The following is a 22,360-nucleotide window of genomic DNA, read 5'->3' on the forward strand; positions in this document are numbered from 1 at the left end:
GTATTAAATCTGATTTAGATTTACATACACGTATTTCACCACTAACCGACAGTGAAGGTGGAAAGCACTGATTCTCATGCTTAAAGGATTCATCAAGATGACAGTATCGTGTTTGACAGGCTATGTATACTCTACCATAAACGGAGCAGTCGTTTTTCAGGCCAGCGAATTTGCCATCCCCAACTTTCTTGGTGGAGTTTTCAGTTTTACTGAATGTAGGAAACTTATTTAGTTTTATGGGTTCCATTATACCCAGAGTTGCTTCTTCCAGTCTTTCATTCACAAAGCGCTCATTTAACTGTTTTCCCTCTTTTACAATAATCTGGACAAAATTCGCAACTGTACTATTTGCAACCTCCCTTGTAAATAAATTATAAAGTTTGGGGCTGTCTTCCAGAAATGGGTTGCCAAGGTTATCTATCACCGCTCCCAAACATTTTACATCTTTCTTAAAACGACTCTGAGCCGAATTGGTGTCTTGATGATGTTTGACTACTACATTATCAGGATCAGCCGAACATGTTCCAAATGTCTGAACTATAACATACAGCTCAGGACTAACCAAAACCCATTTGTTTCAGATTTAGAATTTTCTGTTAGGCCAGCTATGCCACCATCGCCATTCAATACAGCATTAACCTGTTCATGAGAATGATCTAAGGCAATGTTTGAGAATTTACTTTTGGATTTTGTTGCCACAAATGCACCAGATTAAATTTTTTTTTGCGATTTCAGGATGATCAGGTTCCAAGTTAACCATATCTCTAATATGAACTGAAAGCCATCGAGCATAATGTGTGTGGTCTAAAGCAAAAAACCAGGGCAACAGTCTAATCATAGCTTCAATGTGTACTTGTCAAAGTCAGCTTGACGTATGACACGAACAAACTGTAATATTATTCTCTCCAGATGCATTACTAATCTCCAGAATTTGTGTTGAGGATAGAGCTTGCACCTTTCTTCATCCCAATCTTTAAAAACTAGCTGACATTCTTCATCGCATGTTTTCCTGTAAACATTATATGCCTTCCTTTTCGAGGAATACAGAGCACAAAGAGTAACTTGATGGGCATTTGCTTTACCTTGAGTCGTGATTTCAGCTTGTACAACAAGCATTTACCCAACCACTGTCCTCAAGCCAATGGCCGACTGCCCTGAGCGCAGTAAGTTCTATGTAAAGTTCTCCGAGCATAATAACAAAATATGTTCCCATGTATTTCTGGTTTCAGAAATAGTATTTCCTTGGCAATAGCATAAAGTGGTTGATCTACAGATATAACTGGCACAAAATAATTATACAAAAGTCTTCGTATCTCTTAAACAGTAAGCCCTACTCAAAAAATAAAAGGGAACAAGTTTGAAGGAAATTTAAATATCTTTCAGTTTATAAATAACTGTTTTTGTCGTTGGAGCCACCGTTTTTGAGATAAATGAAAAAAATTGAATTTTCGCACATATTAAGGGGGGTGCTGGCCCCCCCAGGAGGGGTACCGAAGGGCACCACTTCTGAAAACTTTCAGGGGGGTGTATTTATTAATTGTACGAAGTGGCTTGCTTTTATCAAAAAGTGCAGGGTTCAGCTGATTTTTTGCTCTTAACCCCCGCACTATAGGCCCGCTGTTGCCCAGAGTGGAGTGTAACAAAGTGCTCTGAGTGGTGCTTCGAGCGGTGAGCGTACCCGAGCGCGGCGGCTGGTGTGACGGACCGTCTCCCACGCATATCGTGCTCACCGTGCGCCGGTGCGTGGGAGGCAGTCGTAGCTCGTCTGAGCGCTGCTCCGCGCTTCGCAGCTAGCGACTCGTGAGTGGTTCGCCGTTACGACATAGACCGAACCACGGACATACATGGACCGAACTACGGACCTACATGGACCGAACTAAGTGGGGTCTCGAGGGGTCGCTGTTGTAAGCCACAAGGTGAGAACCCGTTCACTCCCCGAGCTCCAGGCTGGCCGGCGCTCTCGTCACAACAGGGAATCACTCGCACCAGGGGTCAGAGAGCCAGGTGTCGTCAAATGTTTATTAATATTCGTAATACTCACTTCCCCATTTTACATTTCCTAAATAAGTGCCGAAGTCCCTTGGCATCGACGGTACAAGCCAAGGACAGAGGTGTCTTTGGGACGACGGCCGACATCGTGGGCTGAGTGCTGAAGACGGTGGTCAATGAAAATTCAAAACAGATATCCTAAACGAGGTTGATTACCGGCACAGCCCGAACCACAACCATACAGTTTGTCCTTCAGCATGTAACCTTGCAAGACCCTGTCCCCAGCTGATTATAGCCTTCAAGGTCGTAGTGACCTAGTTTTTCATATTTGTATTTTATGCTTGGTAATATGTATTCTTGTAATTAAATTTAATGTTGAAGTATTTTATTTTGAAAAGCCTTTTAACAATAACTTTATTGGTTTTCACTTTGATGGCTTGATTATTATTTATGTAGGGGTGGGCGAAGCTTCGAAAGTTCGAATTCGAGTCGAACATTTGTTATATGAGAATTCGTACTTGGAAAAAAAATTATTCAAAGTTCGAAAAATAGAAAAAAAAAAACATTTCAAGAGTTTTTAAGCTAATCTTTTACTATACATACATTGCCTAAAAGTTAAAGAATGCCTACGATCAATAACATCAACTTGGAGTTAATTTAGCATAATGAGAACACACACATGCTTAGCCTAACCCTATATGCCTGATCATTAAAACTAACCTCAACCATAATACAAATATGTTCGTTATACTTCGTTCAACTTACATTGGCGTAGAGTTAAATAATTGTCAGTATGGTATTTTGCTGAAAAAATGGCAAATAGCAACTCCCAATGAATTATTTTCATATTTAGAAATGTGCCAGATTCATTCCCGACTTCGGTATTAGTCTTAATTTTCCCCCACAACGGCTCTTTTTCCATGCATAAATTACGTCAATAATGATTTAACGTGATACAATATTACCAACGGACTTATAAAACAGCAGTTACGGCACTGAATCCAATGAAATAAGATTAATGAATAAAATTCATTTATAAATAAACGGGGAAAATATTCCATGGATGGAACAGTAGAAAAAATGAGTTTCGTGAATAATCGTAAACAAAGATGGCAACCATACAACCACTCCGTTTTTCACCCACACACTTTCTACACTTCTTAGGCCAGGCCTGCTTTTGTGCAAAGAGAAAAGATAAATATTTTTTTTTTACGTTGAAAGGAATGTACTAAACGGCTGTGCGCGTAAGCTGAAGGCCAAAAGTAAAAAAAAAAAGTTTATATATATTTACGTTCAATCGTTCTTGTTCAATATAATTATTATTATACGATAACAACGTAGAAAGTTCAGCCGGCCGTATAAAATGTTACCATAGAGTATTTGGTTGTATACAAATAGCAAATGTTATGTTTTTGGCAATGGTTCAAAAGGCCTAATTAATGGAGAATGTTACGTTGATGGTTAAGTTAGGTTATGTATTAGCAAACTTGTGTGAAAGATTTTTAGCAGTTTACATTATTTGTAGTTGATATTCAAATAATGGAAGAAAGCACTTCTGGTTTAAATCATGGGCCGCCTGCCAAAAAACCAATAAGTCCTATTTGGTTGTTTTTTTTTACCAAGAGGGCCAATGGGAAAGAAGCAACTTGCAAAGCATGTCAAAAAACATATAAAATTCCAACAGGTACTACTACAACTCTACAAAATCATCTGAAACACCACCCTGTACAATTAAATGAACTAAAAAGTCATGAAAAATCTGTCACAGTGATAAAAGAAGAAAATCAGTTGTCCCTGAAATATGCTTTTCAGAAGCATTTACCTAAACATTGCTAGTTTAGTGTTGTTTGGTGTTTGCATTAAAGAAATTCTTTGATTTGGCCTAGTATTCAATATTCGATTCGAATTCAGGAATATTTATAAAAATTTGCTTTGAATTCGCTTTGAAATGAAAATATCTATATTCGCCCACCCTTATATTTATGTAAGTTAAGTTTCATTATTTTATTGCAATCAATTGTTATTTTTATAATAATAATAATAATTATACGAGTTTTTCATAGTTGTTTTAAGACAGTGAATACTGTGAGTAGAGAGAAAGGACGATTGGCGACACAGTGGCACCAAAAGACAATAATTTATTGCATCCTGTGTAAGAGACAGACAGACATTAGCCCAGACCGAGGGAATATCCGAATTCTAGGTTAAATCAAAAAAGAGATGGAAGGTGTGGGAGAACGACCAGAGACATGTGACCAAGCGAGGGGAATCACTAAATAATAATTTAAGAATAAATGTTGTAGCCAATCATAAGGCAGATTTAGGGGATAGTCCCAGCTAACTGAAATGCTCCTAGTGTGTTGTGATGTGCTGTGTTTCATCAGTTGCTGTTCGAGGACTGGGCTAAGAGGTCGTGCCGTCTCGGCACTCAATGATTGAGTAACAAGTCGTTGGAATATTTTTTCAAGTGTTTTTGTGTACATGTAATCCAGACCAATTTTGAGTTAGCTGGGAGGTCTGGGTTGTAACAAGCACATATCAATTAACTGCTTGAGCCCCTGCCGAACGCAACTTATTCAGACAACATCGAGCAGAGAAATGGCGAATTGAAGCTACTGCCTCCAGCCACACAAGGAGGAGGAGTCACGTGACCTACTGCCCAATCACAACACAGCTTTCATAAAACAACCAATCACAACACATTTCACTACAGAAAAACTTTCCAGATGTCCATGCATGTTTTACTGTCTCTCTCTTTCTAGTCAACTGATAAACGCTTTGGGAAATCCACAAGTTCAACTTTCCCATCATAAGAATACATACAGAAATTGCCAGAATCCCCTGGCAGTTGAAAAGTCTGAATGAACCGTGGCACCGCTGAGTTGCGCACATCTCTCACTCCAACAATAACAAATGTTCTAGAATCATTATTAATGCTTCTGAATTACTTCAAACATAAAATATAGGCATTAAAGATTAAAACCAAATTTAGAAGTAAATAACACACTGAAAAAATGCATTCACACATATAAAAAACTTAGTATGAAAAATGAGAACCAGTAAAAATATACCTAGTCACACAGCTTTTCTAAATAAAACATCTTAACACAAAAATTATTTACAAGAATATTAATAATGATAAAATACAAGTATAAGAACTAGTACACTATAACCTTGAAAACATATAATCAACTAATCCCTATGAACGAATATAACATCATATTAATTCCTCAAAATTCTTTTAAAAGCTGAGGAGGGCAGGTCTTGCAATGTCACAACCCGTCACGGCAAAGACTTGAGAAAAATATACGGTCATCGGAATTTTAACCTGAAATTGAAATTGAAATTGGCATTGTAATAGGCAGTCAACTGCAGGTATGCGACAGATTGTGACTACTGTTGACACGCTGGTATTTGAATTTTTTGAATCACTTTCAATTTGAGAACTTGGTTATATCTAATGTATTTCACAAGCTGCACACAGAATTATGAGAGACTCATAGAAAAAACGTGAAGAGCAATTTTAAATATTTTGGCACCAAATAAAAACTGTGATGTACTTTTAGCTTGGTGGTTACCGATTGTTAATTAAGGCTATTTCTCAGGCCATTTAGGTAACAGGTCTAATGAAATTCTTAGTAGGGTTTACACATGTTGTAGGTAATTTAATGAAGTTTAGAGTTTGTTAACGGCAGGTAACTGTTGAGCTTATATTCTTTTTTTCTGATGGTAAACAAAATAACAGGAATATTGTAATTTGTGTGTATATAGATTTTAAAGCAACAATATTTTAGTATTGGGTAATCTTATTTTATAATATTTTCTTTAGTAATAACATTTGTGACTAGCTTCCTTGAATAACTTTATGGCCACTGTAACAGCAATTCTTATTTACTGATGTGTGCCATACTAAGATGTTTGGTGAATAACACTGTGCTTGGGTTTATGGTGAGAAGTTGCAGTTATTGATAATCATGCATTTTTTCCATTTCTCTTCTAAAGCCACGCAGTCGTCTTGCGACTAACTCTGCTAGATGAAAACTGGGTAATACGGTGAAATATTGTGACCGTCGTTCCAAGGATTCGAGGGTTTTGAGAATGGAAGTAACCGTGGGATGTCCTGGAGCGGCGGCTCTGGTTCGAACTGGGTGTTGACCGGCACTGCACACTCGCAGATTCTCTCACACTTCATGCACCAGAAATAAAAAGTTAAGTTCATTTATGACCTTAAGAGCAAAGCACATAATAACTATAAAGATTATTTCCAAAAAAAAATTAGTACTTTCTTTAATATAATAAGTATTCAGGTCTAAAATGTAAATTTCATTAATATACTAAGTATACAGGTCTACACTGTAAGTTTCATTTCTGCATGTAACTTACGTGGTGCAATTTTGAAAATGGATGAACGAATGCGGAAAGGTATGTTCCAGAGGCCTTTCAGCGCTCCAGCGAAGGCTCTCTGTTCAAATGGTGACAGCCGATACTGAATGATTCCACGAACTTTGGCCAACTCGCCAAAATGCTGACCCATCTCTAAATTTAATTTCTGGAAAGAAAAAAAACAACACACAGAGCGTTAAAAATGACTAAATTAAGTTTGCCTTTTTTTTAAAGGTTAACAGAAATTAAGTACATCAAGACATTTTCTAAGATAAAAGAACTCTATATTGCATAGGTAACCAACAATAAATGCTAGTCCAAAAATGTTTTGCATCACTTTCAAACTCTCGCTAGTTTTTTATGGATACAAGTGTGGTTTTTTTGATAACAGGATTGCCACATTACAGTTCTGTCCACCGAGAGTGGAATACGATCAGTACCTTAGCACTGCATCAAGCAGACGGGTCAGCCCTGCCTCGCACGGCCCCCGCCGGGTCCAGCAGCGGCGTCACGTGCCTCCGGGGGACTGGCGACCACAGGGACCATTCACTGGGCCATACAATACACTATTTCTTGCTTTCTATTCACTTATTTTATCACCCCAAAGTTTTTTTTTTGGTGTCATTAGATGAGTACTTTCATTTGCTGATCACCGAAAAGCTTAGGTTACATGCATGCACTGGTCTCTAGGTGATGCAAAACATTTCTGAGAAGTGTACAAAGGTGAAATTCCTGTTCCATTTCAAATGTTGACTAAGTCAATGGATGGATTCAGTTTTTTTAAAATAACTGACTGACCAATCATCCAGCTTACCTCTGAGAAGTACTAAAGCCTTGTTACATATTTGTACCTAGTAGTTTTTATCAAATATTTAAATGCTTTGCAGTTTTATTTTAACTTGTGCTATGATTAAACATAATATTTTCCTTATAATTATAATTTATCATCGAGTTATCACTTAATTGTGTCAAGAAAGTTAAAATAAGACAGCTCCTATTTAATCTGGCGAAATTATACTTGCTGTAAGAAATTTTTGCTACAATTTAATACTGAAGAATACTTGTCTCCTAAATTGAGTAGGTATTTGATTTAGGATTTTGGAGTTGCTGTCAAATTTCACCAACTTTGAATAATTGCCATATTTATTTCAGTTTATGTCTGTTGAGTTGTTTAGCTTTTGAATTGACAAATATTAGTGCTACAGAGGAAAGTGACAGTTGCAAATGTTACAGCTGAGCAAACTATATAACCTGGGCTATTATCAAAGGCTTATGAGAGCATGCGTCAAATAAATAGTTGTGAAGGAAAATAGAATGCTCTTGTCAATGTAATTTCTTGCTAGTGAGATTGTAAGATTGTGAAAATTTATTTATTTATACATAAATTTTAAAAGACGTCATATTGAGATATTGTGGTACTGAGAACCCATATAAATATGTTACTGTGGTCAAGTAAAATCACCTGAAAGGTAATTGTTTGCAAAGGGGAACTCAGAGGTGATAGTGTACTTTAAGTGTAAATATATATTCTGAGATTCTGTGCTAGTTTTACATCATAAATCTATAAGCGGGAATATTTATATATAGGTACTGAAACATATACATATATATAATTTAAGAGTTGGCCAAGCAATAAAATTTTATAGAATTTGTATAGCTATTTATATTAAATCATGAGAGTGTGGTTTATCTGCAGAATAAACTGGTCTTTCATAGTTCTCGTGTTGATTTTTCAAAATCCACGCAACTATATTAAGTTGTGCATACATTTTATTTGTTCATTACTGTGTGCAGAGGTCTACAAATAACTTGCAAGTTATGATTAGAGATTTATGCAAATGTCTCATTCCGTACGAAATCAACACACTAAAATAAAATAAAAAATGCCCTACAAAAATTCCAAATGACAGAAGTTAGTAGATATATAACGGCTGTATATGACCAAAAGTGGTGGCTGGTGTATGTGTTGGAGAAGAATTAAGAAGATGAACTGAAAGTGACATTTCTGCATCTGTTGGGCTTCATCAACATTTTCATATCCAAGAAAATCAGACATATTGTGGATACCACTGACAGATGTACTTTGTAAAGTTGATCCTACCATTCCTACAGGAAGGATTTATGTAATTACATTTGAAGAAGCCATAAAAACTTCACAAATCATGAAGTTCTGAATAACTTTTGCCCAAGATGTAAGTGTTAAAAATTTAATTTTAAGTTAATGATTAATGTAATATAGTAGAGAAATCTGTAGTAGGTAGGCTAACTGTTGCATAAAACACTCTTTTTAAAAATTATTATGTAATTATGAACCCATTAGCCTCCCACTTTGAAATTTTGAGAATCACTTACCAAAAGTATTAACTTTTTGTAGGAATTTTTTAAAAATTTTCAAAAATGCTCTTTTTGAGAAAATCTAAATAAAAATTTAGAATTTGATTTCTCAAAAACTGTTTTTTATAACCAAGTATGTTGTGTTGTGCATCAAACGAAAGAGCATTTAAAACTGAGAAAGATGACACCACTCCCATCTCCCTAGCTCAATTAGGAGACAAGCTATGGTGATCTGAAAATATGTTGGTTACTTTTTTTTGGCGGATTTTGGGTAACTTTACATAGCCGTAATTTTGAAACCATTTGAGATATTTGGAAAAAAAATTTTTAAAAAATGGCATTTTTCTTAATACAACTTTCATACCAAATTTCATCAAATTCTGAGGTGGTCAGGTCTATACCATGTGTTGATTTGATATGGATTGACCCAAATGTTGGTTGGGCATATAGTATGGCAAATACATACCAAGTTTTAATGCATAATGTTGTGGTGTGTAAGAAGAAAACGTGTTACCTGGGTAATGATAATACAGCGAAGAGTTATGTTTACACTGAATGCAATCACAAAGCCTGTACATATACTGAATCTGTACAAAACATTTACACTTCATTGTTTGTATAACGTAAATGAGTTACAGATTAATGTGTTTAATCTCTTAAGATTTAGCTTTTCGACGTGCTTTAACTTTTAATGATTTTCATAAGTTCCCTAAATATTGTTCATACCAGCAATATTAATATATTTGAGAAATCTACCAATAAATCTAACTTGTCTTAGTACTAATTACTTTCCTCTCAACACCCTTCCCCTTTGGATTGATGAGAATGTTAAAAGGCAAAGGTGGTACCACTCTGCTGTTATATGCTCGTCTGGTTTACTGCGACAGCTGCAGCTGAGCACAATGCCGACGGCTTGGGTTCAAAAACTCTCCCAAGCAGAACTTAAAATCAATTTAGCTGCGGCAGGCATTGGTGTGGGGGAAAGCAAAGATATTGATAATTGCTTAAGGAAACAGTTTATTGTCTACATAACGTGGACTAGCAAGGTGACTGATGTATATGAAAGATTGGAAAGTGGCTCAAGGTGGAGGAGTTTAAAATACCAATGGTTTTGGCGTCCTTCCAAAATATGCCGCAGTTGAAGTAATATGAGCCCACCCAGTTACTAAAGTTTATTATAGTTGTTGACAAAGTAAAGCTGTTTTTTCTCCTGGCTTTTGATGTTGAGCTATTGCAGGAATTGAACCCCAGGAATCTGGGCTCCGCTACTAAAGCACATGCCGATGGCCACTTCACTGATGACTAACTAGTATCATGTACTCAGTGTGAATGCTGCCCAATGTAAACTATAAATGGTACTTTTTCAGAACCTTTAATGAAGTAGTTTTCAGGGAAACTAGAGTTAAGTCTGTAGTGCTCAAAAACACAAAACTGAGAATTTTTTATAAGTTGTTCTTTTTTTTTTTTAAACAAAAAAAACCCGACCCTTACAATTTACCATCACTATTCTTCCCCCATCCTGAGTTGTTTGATAGTAACCCCCAGGTATTTCCACGCCTCAGCCTTCCGTATCTCCTGCCCCTTGCAGTAACAAATTCCTCTAATAACGTCCTCCTCGGACGTACAATTTAAAAATAAAGAGTAACAGTAGGTCGTGTTCACAAGATTTGGCCGCCTTATTTTCGAACCTACTGATTCATAATAGCACGTAGAACGGTAGCGTGCATGGGAGACAGGTCATGCGCATAGGAGGGATTATGACTATATTTTATTTCCGTTATGGGTGCATGGTGCAACAGCCAATGAGAGTATATTAGGTTATTTTGGCATGACTAAAGAACTGTTTTCATTTATCAATCATAGTGTGGTACGAAATTGTCGAGATATCTAATGCTCATGTGTAATTCCTGCTTTAATATCAATTACTATTACTTATAAAATAGTCACTAGCAATTAATGTAAATAAAAAGTAAATATGTTTTTACGTTCTAAGTGTGGCCCGGCCAAGCACATAGAGAAACGTAACAAAAGACCAACAATGTTCTTTGGGAATTTTTCTTACGATGGTTGCGTTCGTCTTTTTTTTTTTTTTTCAGTTATAATTTTAATTTGGAAATAAAAGAGTTTATTAAATTACCTTTGTTTATTTCTTTCCAATAAAAAAAATGTTTTCTCTCATCGTTACATGGCATCAGTACACAATTTTACAAATGAATTTAATTCGAAAGCTTTGTTACTTGCACAGTTTTTTTTGTTTTTTCTTATACAAATGTTTACGATGTCTTTGAATTTTGATAGGATGAGGTCCAAATACATACCACAGCACCATACATCTTGCCGTTGATGGTCGAGGAGTCTTATCACTCGCCAAAAAAAAAAATTTTTTAGTAATGTCCCTTGGTTAACTACATAACTCAAGGTACCGTCGATCACGGACCGGAATCACGCGAAGTCGGGCCGATGCCAACGCCTAAATTTCTAATTAAATTGTCCGAAAATAAAGAATTTAGGTTGAAAAAATGCAGCCTGGCCCCAGCCCCTAGGCGTAAAGTTGTCCCTTAGTGACTTTCCATTGTGTCGTGACTGGCCGACGACGCGACCCAGTTCGGCGACGATCGAGCGACAAGTGAGTTGGTCGACGAGACTACCTTCCCTTGTAAAGGTGAAGACAAGGGAAGCAACCCCGTGGGCCAACTGACCAATCAGAGTACAGAATTCAGAAACATGACCATATAAGGAAATTCGGACGGGCGCATCACTCCATGACAGGGCTCGCCCTGATTGGCTGGCTAGTGGTAGCCTCCAGACACCCTTCAAGACGGTCGCTACAGCTGTGCGTCCACGTGACGCGTAAATCCCAAACACACATTTACAAAGTGAAAAATAACTTTCTGGCGCCAGTGTGTCGCGCTTGTCCGCTCTTCCTTCTGTACCTTCCAGACTATTCTCAAAATATTACACTAGCAATATCCAATAGAATTGAAAATTACCCAACAAATTTAAATACAATGTTCCAAATTTAGTAATCAAAGTTGAAATTCATACCGTACTAGAAATTCTAGTTTAAAAATTATGTCCTGTAAAATTATAGTCTGCACTGCTTTAAACAAAACAATTACTGAAATTAATTATCAAATATCAAAATTAATTATTATGAACTGGAGTTAACCAACAAATTAATAATTAAGTATCTCATGAATAAGTATTTTAAAGCTTTCCATGAAATTTAACCAAAGTAATTAATAACAATTCATAACAGATCTGAACCATTATCCTTATTTACATATTAAAAAATTATCATCCTACATAACAAAGTTATTCTTAATCAATATTCTTATGACCAAAAAAAAATATATATATATATATATATATATATATATATATATATATATATATATATATATATATATATATATATAAAACTAATTGTGCATTGCTACAATGTTACATGTTTAGAATGGTTAACTAAGAATTTTACATTACTCAATTTATTTTATTATGTTGAAAACACAGTTTTCATAAATAACTCACCAAATGTCCTGGGATAGTAATCATTTGATAATTAATATAGTTATTTTCTAACACTACCAAAATATGTTGGATAATACAAAATTTATTTGGCTACAACTAAGCAACATTTCAATTGTAAACCGATTTTGCACAGGTAGTGTGCACAGTTGTGTGCATGTTTTTTTCATTGTGAACTCAGCTTTTGGCCCTTCTACAATATCACGGTGACTGACCTGTACAGACAGCTCGACAATGCTGAGCACTTCCGTGTACGTTGGCTCCATGTGACCAATAGAAGCAGAGTATTTGGCTGCATGATAGCCATGTTAGCTTAGGTTATAAGGGCCGGTTTCACTAACTTAGATTAAGCAAATAATCTCGATTAGTTGCAATATAAACTCGTTTAGTCGATTCTGCATTTCACCAAATGTGTAATCTCGATTTTCCAGAGTAAAGCGAGATTTTATATTAACTGGCCAAGTTCATCCAGTTTGCGCAGCTAATCTCGCTTAACGTATGTAAACAAATGGCTCGAGCAGCTTACAATGTTATATTTGAAGAAGATTCGGATGGAGATGATTTTATTCCCTTGTGTCGACCTCGTACAATTTGCGAAAGGAGTAATTATTTTGAAAGCTATGATGAAGTGGACTTCAGAACCCATTTCAGTCTGTCGAAACAGTCTGCACATAGACTGATCTAACAAAACTGTCTTCTCATGTGGCGAAAGATTTTGACTTCTTTGTCGCTTTTCTTTAATTACAGCTGAAACTGCACCATTGCCAATCATGTTTATATGCGATATGAGAATTTCCACGGTATTACTAATTTTTCAAAGAAATAAAGTTTTTTTTTAGGTTGATGCGGCCACCATAAATTTCGCTCGGTCAAAAGCTACATCTACAAGAGGAAAAAAAAATACATATTCGGGTATCTCAGACAGATATTTGGGTATATTCGCTAGGTAATGGGTGTTTTTATGTGGAAGGCATTTCTAAATCGAGTTTTAGAAATCTTGATTAATTTAAACTTGTGTAACGATGGTGAAACACATGTCGGAATTAAACTTACGATTATACTTCATCTAGTTTTGTAAATCTCGTTTTGTAACAAAATTAAACCTGCTTGGTGAAACCGGCCCTTAATACGTTAAATATTGATTCAAGTACAAGTGTTTTATGATTTGGTGGTTTACTTTCACTACTTATGTAGTCTTGAAGAATAAAATATTATGAAATTGGTATTTCGTAACCTTAAAATGCAATGAGATTGGTTGCTATTTTTATGTTTCTGTCCATTGGGGGAACAGCAGGAACACGAAAGTGAAATGTTACAGGAAATCCTGCTCCGTTTACGTGCCTTTATAGAACAGGCCTTAATTGTATTTAGGCCTTAGTTGTACCTAGGTCTTACATAAGAGAGGTTTACTACGTTAACAGTGATGTTAGTGTAGAAATGCGTTTGTGAACGTGTTTTACAAAGTTAATGGTAACTCTTACTAAATCTACAACTAAAACGTTTGAAACGATTGTAGCAAGACATAATTACTAAACTTATTTTTAACCTTCAGCTCTAGTACCTATACACCTTATGAAAAAAAATTAAAAATGAAACTGCTGGTAATATAAACTTAATAAACTACACTATTTTCTAATGTCGAGTTTAAATAATAAATACAGTAAACAGGCAAATTTAACATTAAAACAGCAAGCCTCTATTAAAAATAAAATTAGATAATCCTCACTTATATTCGCCAATTTTTCGACAAATGCGGTCGTTAGCACAGAACAGTAATAACAAGGGTGGTCGTTAGCTATTGGGCACCACAGAATAAAACTATCGACCTAATCGATTGATCAAAAATATCGCTATTCGGGACCACGATAATATGGATAGGTCTAAGGGCGACTTGCAGAGTCGTTCCGAGAATTCGAGTGCGAGTGGAGTTTGAGCCGAGGAATTTTCATTGCACAGTCGAGAACGGAGTAAAAACGAAGTAATATCCGAATGAAACCGAGTAAAAACGAAGGAATGTTGGAGTGTACGCGCAACCACACTCCGAGGGCACTCCGAGGGCCCTCGGAGTGAAATCAAATATTGTAATAGGATAATATGGGAAACTCAGGCCAATTAAAATTGGCGAAGCGCGAGACACCAGACTGCAGCGCATTCTAGCGGCGTGGACTGAAGAAAGCCCCGCGTAATTTAATTTTACGTGCATATTAAAGGCAACATGTTTACACAATTAAGTGCTGTTTTTACCAAAACTAGAAATTCAAACAAATTTAAAGGCTATTATTCATACAGAACTGTTCTCAGGCTTTATTTAAAGGTATGTGTCAAAGATAGATATGTAATTATGTGCAAAATATAATCTATCAAAATAACTGAACAAGTAGTAGGTAGTATCTAATTGGTTTTCCAGCTGTTTTATTTTTAAGGAAACAAGAACTAGTTTTAGTAACGGAAGTAAATTGTATGTATGAAATTAACTTCTCACCTGAAAATGTGACTGCATTTTAAATAAAAATCCTTAATTAAACCGAAAACATACATATATATATATATATTTATTTATTAGGTTTAGAAGACTTGATGATAGTATGATATTGAAATTGGGAGAATTATTAGAAGGAGACAGCGGGAGGCTATAGAAGTGCATAGAAACTAAAATCATTAAAAGTTCTTATGTTGTCACCACCGAGTTAGGTTATGTTTTTTGGTCTGGGGTTATAAGTGTAGCATTGCATGTTTGTTTAAGAAAGATCTAGACATTAATAAAGAATATTAGTTTTGATAACTATTATAGTTTTGTATACATAATTGTATAGTTAAATATGAAGTGACTTTTGAGCATCAATAGTCATTGGCAAAAAATGTTGACACCCTATTTAACAAAACAGACTTATGGTATAGGATAAGTGTAATTATGACAAAACCTAGCTGCAAGTGTTAACACATTGTTATTATTAACATTAAAAATGGTCTAGCAATAGATAAATTACTACCAGTAGTATATTAGCAAGAACCTTCTTAATTCCAGAGTAGTCTAAGGCATGCCACATTTTTGTTCACTATGGATGCTGTAGCGGATAAGTTTTATTCTCCATCAAAGCAGTGTTATTCTGGAACTGCTGTTTTTAATATTGTTAGGTTAGGTTGAGTTCAGTTAATTTGAAGGTGATCTCTGCATAGCTTGCCAGTATACAAGGGAAATGGCTCACTTTACAATAATTACAAAATTTTATACCGAAGTATAAGCATATATTAATTTTACGGCAGTACTTTTCATGTTAGGAAATGAAAATATAAATCGATATTAGTTTCCATGCAAGACAAGGTGTAAGTACCCAAATGATAGACCTGTTGTTCCCACCAGACTGAAGAATGGTGAATAAAATGGGAGTGCCCCGGTAAAACCCCCAGGCAATGCAAACGTCCACCATGTTTCCAATTAGATAAATATCTGTGCTGGGAATCAATTCCCAGTCACCTTGGGAAGCGAGTGTTATCACTCAACCAGTGCATCTCCGTTGGAAGTATTTCTATTTACACACACTACATAATATAGTAAAGTTGATATACAGGAAATAAATTCTTGGTGGACATGTAAATACTAGACTTTGTCTAGTATATAAATATGTATGTCATGTTATATCAGGTTTCTTCCATTTAATATTTTGGGAATTCCTTCAATATTAGTTATGCAGACACTCATATGTAATAGCTGTACTGAAATTTTTTTTAATTTACTTACTTCCACTGGTATATATGAAATGTGCATTCCAGTTACAATATGGAACAAAATTAATTTCTTTATAATAAATAACATTTTCAATACGAAAAATACTGTGTCATCATGCAACAATTAACTTGATTCAAACTAGTTGAGCATGTTAAAGAGGGCGAGGTTAGTCAGCATTTATGTAGAACTTCATATCCATAGGAACACTAATAGCATGCAAGTTGGGATTGTAGAAATAAAAATACAACCTCCACACACAAATTTTATATATTTATTTGTGCTATAAAATTTTTTTTTTCAATTGTGGATTACTAGTCATCAAGATATATTAGGGCATAATCTCTTGTAATCAGATATTTTTTAAGATTGGTTTTACAGGATGAATACACAGGACATCAAATTGAATATCAAAAATTGAAATACAGTTGTTGTACTTTAATGAAACACATTTCAATATAACAGAATTATACCAAACCTTTTCATAATTACATACTTTCAAAATGCAGAAGTAACTACATAACATAATCCTTTAAGTGCATTATTCATAATATTTGTAATATCTGCTTCTAGAAATATTACAGAATACACTTGATGGTTTAAAAATTTAATTCTTACAATTTTTTTTTTAGCTGTAACTTAAAATTCGACGTACCTACAGCAACCAAACAATTTTACCGGCAGGTGTGACACAAAATTAAAAAATTTTCTTCACAATGATATAAAGAATCAACACATTTCAGATGTATGTATTAGCATTCTTCTTGGCTGGTTTCAATTTTATGTAATTCGACACATTTCTAGCTTCATTCATTCAACCACTATATGAATTGGATACTTCATCTTAAGGTTGCAACATAAACATAAACTTTAATGTCATTAAACTCGTTAAGTATAATAGAAATTGTCAACACATTACAATATAAGTACATGAAACATTTATATATACAAATAAAATATTACATTATTATAACTTAGAAAAACATAAGGTCACTAAAATTTAAATTGTTACATTCTTCCAATGAATACAATGCATAAGTTTTAAACCACTGTACCAAAGATCATCTTAACTTATTAAAAGATACTTAACTGTAACCTGTTACAACAATTTTACACCTATGTTATTTAAATTCATCTGAGTCTTGGATAATAGTCTGCAATTAACATAAATTAAATCTCTTATTTCTAGTATTGTGATCATGCACACTTTTTCTTAAGATATGTCGCTAAATTACTTTTAAAAAACAATATACAAGGTAACGACATGAGTATCTTAAGATTTATGAAATGCTCTCTACATCATTCTGTCAGAAATTCCTACCATACTTTTGATTACTTTTTACTGCCATAGAAAAAGCCATACGCTCCAGCTGAATTACTCCATACTCTAATTCCATAAAGGAGATGAGTATGAAATGAAGCGTAGTAGGAATTAATTACTTAGTAAATAGGTTCGAAAGACGTTTGTTAGGACATTTGTGTAAGAATTCCAATTTAAATTACTCTCAAGATAAATACCAAAAAAATTTACAGTATTTAATTGTTAAGTTTTTAAAGAAAAAAAAATATTGTTTTATCTTAACTCAGTAATGAAACTTATCAGAAGCTTGTAAAATTGTGAGATGTAAAAAAATATGGATATTTATCATTATTTATAAAGGTAGTGTAAACAACATATAAAATACATTTCCCATTTTGTACATAATCAGGTAAGTCATTAAAGAAGATTAAAAAAACAATGGTCCAAGGACTAATCCTTGTGGTACTCTATCTTTTTAAGGCCCAATATGCCTAATGTTTTATCTTTTATTTTGAAAATTTGCATCCATTTAAATAAGAAGATAATAACATTAATTCCATGTTCCATCCTATAGAATTTAAAGATATCTTTAAACAACTTGGATAATCTCCTTCCTGAAACAACCAATTAATTAAGAAAGTGACAGGAACTAGTCATACATCATGCAATTGCCTAATAATTTAATTAGAACCATAATAATCCTCAGAACAAGAATTACTTAAACTAAAGAAAACATTGTTTACATCACTTACTGTTATTTCAATACATTTAAAAATTGATGTACCATTTTTTTGTTTGTGACTTAACAGTTGTAAAACATTATCCAAATCAACACCATGATCATTGGGGCCTAGCATTTTCACAAACATTTGCAAAGCATTGAACTGATATAGGTGTATCTTTATTTTTATGTTTTAATTTTTTATCTCGGCATTGATCGCTCTCCAAGCAGACATATATTTATTATTAAAATTATCCATATGAAGATAGTCATTGTAAAAATACAAAATGTCTTGTTAACATCATTTACTATATCAATAGAAAACATAAAAAAAAAAACAATTTCACAGTTGAAAAATATTGTAAATGTATACACAAGTCTAAATTATTTGTAAAAGTGCATTATTCTGAAATAAATATATATATACTGTAGGGCCGCGACGTCTTGGCGTGTCGTTTTGCGGGGAAGCGGGGAAGAGTAAATGAGAGGGGAAGCAGCTGCGCGCGCACATCAGCCGCTATGCGGTTCATAGCAAAAACATCAGGCGCCACGCTCTCAGTCTGAAGTGAATAATGGAGCCCGACGCAGGACGTTCAAGATACAATAAAGTAATACATAGTGGGGAGAGGGAAATTATAAGTAGTGTAATCCAGTGTTGTGATGAAGAAGCTGCCAACAAATGTCTGCTAGTACCTCTAACAAATGCAACCGAAAGAGCTGCGCGATACACAGGTATAAGCCAAAGATCAGTTTCGCGCATCCGAAAACACAACAGAGAGACGACAAATAAAAAACAAACAACAACATTATAAGTTTTTCAATGCATTCCCCGTAATTTCACCCGCGGTTTGTTTGTTTTGCATTTGGCAATTTTCCCAACTTTCTGCACCGCTTGTTAGAATATTTTTTATCTACAAGTGTAGCCGATATTGCTACACATTATATTGTATTTGGTATATTACATGATATTATATTACATTATATACATTATATATTGCATTATATATTTTATAATATATATGATTTTATGATATATATTAATGTATATTATATTAATACATTATTTATTTACAATTTATATGTTTATATTTACATATATATATATATATATATCACTCCTTTATTTGACCGTTAAACAGCCTCTCATGTTTAATTATTCATTTCAAGCCAAAAAAAAACTGGGAAACGTTTGTTGTCAGTTGATGACTTTGATAGAAGAGTGATCAGAGACACTAGCCACGAATTTTATGCAGTAAAAAAACGACAAGGAAACTACTGCCAGTTTTGAAAGAAAAAATCGGATGGAGTTAGGGAAAGACATCGCTGCGTAAAATACTCAAAGAAATGGGTTTTGTGTGGAGAAGAAGCCAAAATAAGCGAATGCTTCTTCTCGAAAGATCTGACGTTGTTGCTTGGCGATAACGGTAGCTGACTCAGATGAAACAGTGCAGGGAGGCTGGAAAGAATATATTTGACATGGATGAATCCTGGGTTGACACTAATTTAACCTTTCAGAAATGTTGGCAAAAGAAAGGTGACGCTGAAGGTGTAGGTAATGGCAACAGGAAATGCAGCGCACAGACTGATAGTTTTAAGCGTTGGTTCTAGGCAGGGCTTCCTTCCCGGAGCCTCTCTTGTTTATAAAGCAAGCACAACAACAGGAGACTATAAAATACGCGAGGATGGTTTGTTATAAATATGGTTTTCGGACCCCTCGAAATTACTAAAATGGTTCTTTCAGAGTGCTGTTATGGAAAAAATACCAACCCGTGTGCATAAAAGTGGTAAGGTTCTTGAAGTGCGTGAAAGTGTCATGTCGATCGTCTTCACATTTCAGCCAAACCAAATGGAAAAGTAAGCATCAGCGAGGGAGTTACATGCAAGTCTTAATTAATTGTGTTTCCTACAGCAACCCACAATTACAAATTTAGTTCTTAACTTTAAAGAATTGTATAGCTATGTTTAACTATATTTAACTAAGCTGCCCAGTCGAGCAAATGGTGCACTACCTTTAAATAATAAATTACCGTAAAGCATTATCACATCTTTGTATCATTAAGATCTGCGCTGTGTTGCACCGTACGTGAGATTGTTCTCGACCAATGTTTTCGGAACGGCATGGAGACTTCCAGGCCGTTGTTATCTGCGGAGCAGACAAGGCGGGACGTGTCGATTACAAGGTCGCTGAGCTCTAGGGAGTCGATCCGCCAAGACGTCGCGGCCCTACTATATATATATTTGCATGAAACTACAGTAAGTGTCTTAACTATATATACGTTGTAATTTTTGCAGCCAAACACCGCACAAATATTTCCGGCCATTCTGAATTACTGTTCACATAATAATGAGTTCATTTATTCGCAAATAGAACCATAATCTTATCACACCAAACACACTTCAATGCCTTTTACCGCCGTTTCCAAAGCGTAGGTTCAGTCCACGCCGCCAGGTTCGCTGAAAAACATGTCGCGCATTTCTTTTGTCTGTTTCCCATATTATCCTATTACAATATTTTGTGAAATATGGAAAAAAAAAATCAAGATGGCTGCGTTGTTAGAACCAATTGTGGAATGTCTTGATTTAATTGATGAAGTATTTCTAGAAAATGAAGAAAGAAACGTTGCCAGGGATCCACGTCGGTATTTGAGGGATTTTGAAAATCCACGAGAGTGGTTTAGGGCCGGTTTCACCAACAGGGATAATGCTATTTTATCGAGATAAAGTTCAAAAATATCTCGATGTTCTAGTTGTTGTGTTTCATCACACACTTTATCTCGATTTTCTGATATTATCGAGATAGAATACTTAAACCTCGGAATTTGGTGGATAAAGTGAGAATATCTGGATAAAGATGTAAAAATAAACAAACACATCACAGCATGCATTATATTTTTGGAGGAAATATGGCTCGGGCGATGTATAATTTAATTCTTGAGGACAGTGATGATGAAGAACATTTTCGCGAACGTCGGCCACGATGGATTCAGGAAAGAAGCGATTATTTTGAATTGTATGACGAGGATGATTTCAAGATTCACTTTCGTCTTTCTAAACAATCGGCTATGTTTGTACTTGAACATATTGAAAACCAACTAGAGTTCCCTTCTGACAGGTAGGTTTATTTGATTCTAAACATCCATTTAAATTTTCTAATTAAATCTAGATTACTAACAGTATTTATTTTTACTTTTAGGAACATGTCAGTTTCACCCATGAATCAACTTCTTGCAACACTTCGTTTTTATGCAACGGGATGTAACCAGCTGTCTGTTGGGGACTACGTTGGTTGTAGTAAACCCACAGCACACAGAATAATCCACAGGGTTAGTTGCGCAATCGCTGCTCTTCGGCCTCAATTCATAAGATTTCCTGAGACCAGAGAAGAAATTCATTCGGCCCAAATGAAATTTTATCAGATTGCAAAATTTCCCAGGGCTATTGGTGCAATGGATTGCACCCATGTCAGAATACAGTCACCAGGTTTGTTAAGAATATCATTGAGCATAGGTTCAAAGTGAATGATATGTCAAGGCATATTGTTAATACAGAAAATATTTTTTTTCAGGAGGAGAAAATGCAGAGTTGTACAGAAATAGAAAAGGGTACTTTTCTATCAATATTCAAGCCATTTGTGACCCAAATGTGGAATTCAAAGATATTGTTGCCAGATGGCCTGGATCCACACACGATAGTACAGTCTTTAATAACAGTAATAGAAGAGCATTCTTTGAAAGAGGAGCATATGGAGATTCGGTATTGCTTGTGGATTCAGGCTATGGTTGTAACAAATATCTAATGTCTCCATTGAACAATCCCACAAGTCGTCAGGAACATCTTTACAACGAATCGCAAATACGATCTAGGAATCCAGTAGAACGAATGTTTGGATGCTGGAAACGGCGCTTTCCAGTCTTAGCTTTAGGACTGAAAGTCAGCCTAGAGAATGCTTTCCCAATCATTGTGGCAACTGCAGTGCTGCATAATATTTTGATACGAGCCGGCGAAGAAATTCCACCAGATGATCCTAACATTATTTGTGAAAAACCGTGGACTGAACTGCTGGAGGAAGGTTACATTAGGGATCAAGAAGGAAATGTGGAGAGAAGGGCCAGATATGATGTAGTGAGACGGTCATTAATTGAGAACTATTTCAGAAGGTAAGAACAAATAATATTAAATTTATCCGATTGCATATACAAACTCCTATCATATTTAATAATTTTTGTTGTCTCAGTTTGTTGTAGATGGCCTCGAGAAAAAATCATCAACAAATTCGTGAAGATGTTGCAGCAAGGATCAAGGGACAAAAACTGTAAAATGGTTTTATGTATAATTGTTATTAGTCAAATAATTAGTAATGCTACAAATATCAAATATATAT

The 22,360-nt window shown here is 35.0% G+C and overlaps 1 protein-coding gene across 1 annotated transcript in view; it reads right to left on the reverse strand.

Moving 5' to 3' along the window:
• The window catches only part of LOC134535699 (cytochrome b-c1 complex subunit 8), a 28,038-nt gene extending 13,978 nt beyond the window's left edge, over window positions 1-14,060 (reverse strand). The window contains exons 1-2 of the mRNA XM_063374896.1: window positions 13,961-14,060; window positions 6,373-6,538 (exon numbers count right to left, since the gene is read on the reverse strand). Coding sequence (XP_063230966.1) covers window positions 6,373-6,523 — 151 coding nt within the window. The 5' untranslated portion in view covers window positions 6,524-6,538; window positions 13,961-14,060. The remainder of the gene's footprint in view (window positions 1-6,372; window positions 6,539-13,960) is intronic.
• Between the last annotated feature and the right edge of the window lie 8,300 nt (window positions 14,061-22,360).

The sequence above is a fragment of the Bacillus rossius genome, chromosome 10 (genome assembly GCF_032445375.1).
Source record: "Bacillus rossius redtenbacheri isolate Brsri chromosome 10, Brsri_v3, whole genome shotgun sequence".
NCBI lineage: Eukaryota > Metazoa > Arthropoda > Insecta > Phasmatodea > Bacillidae > Bacillus > Bacillus rossius.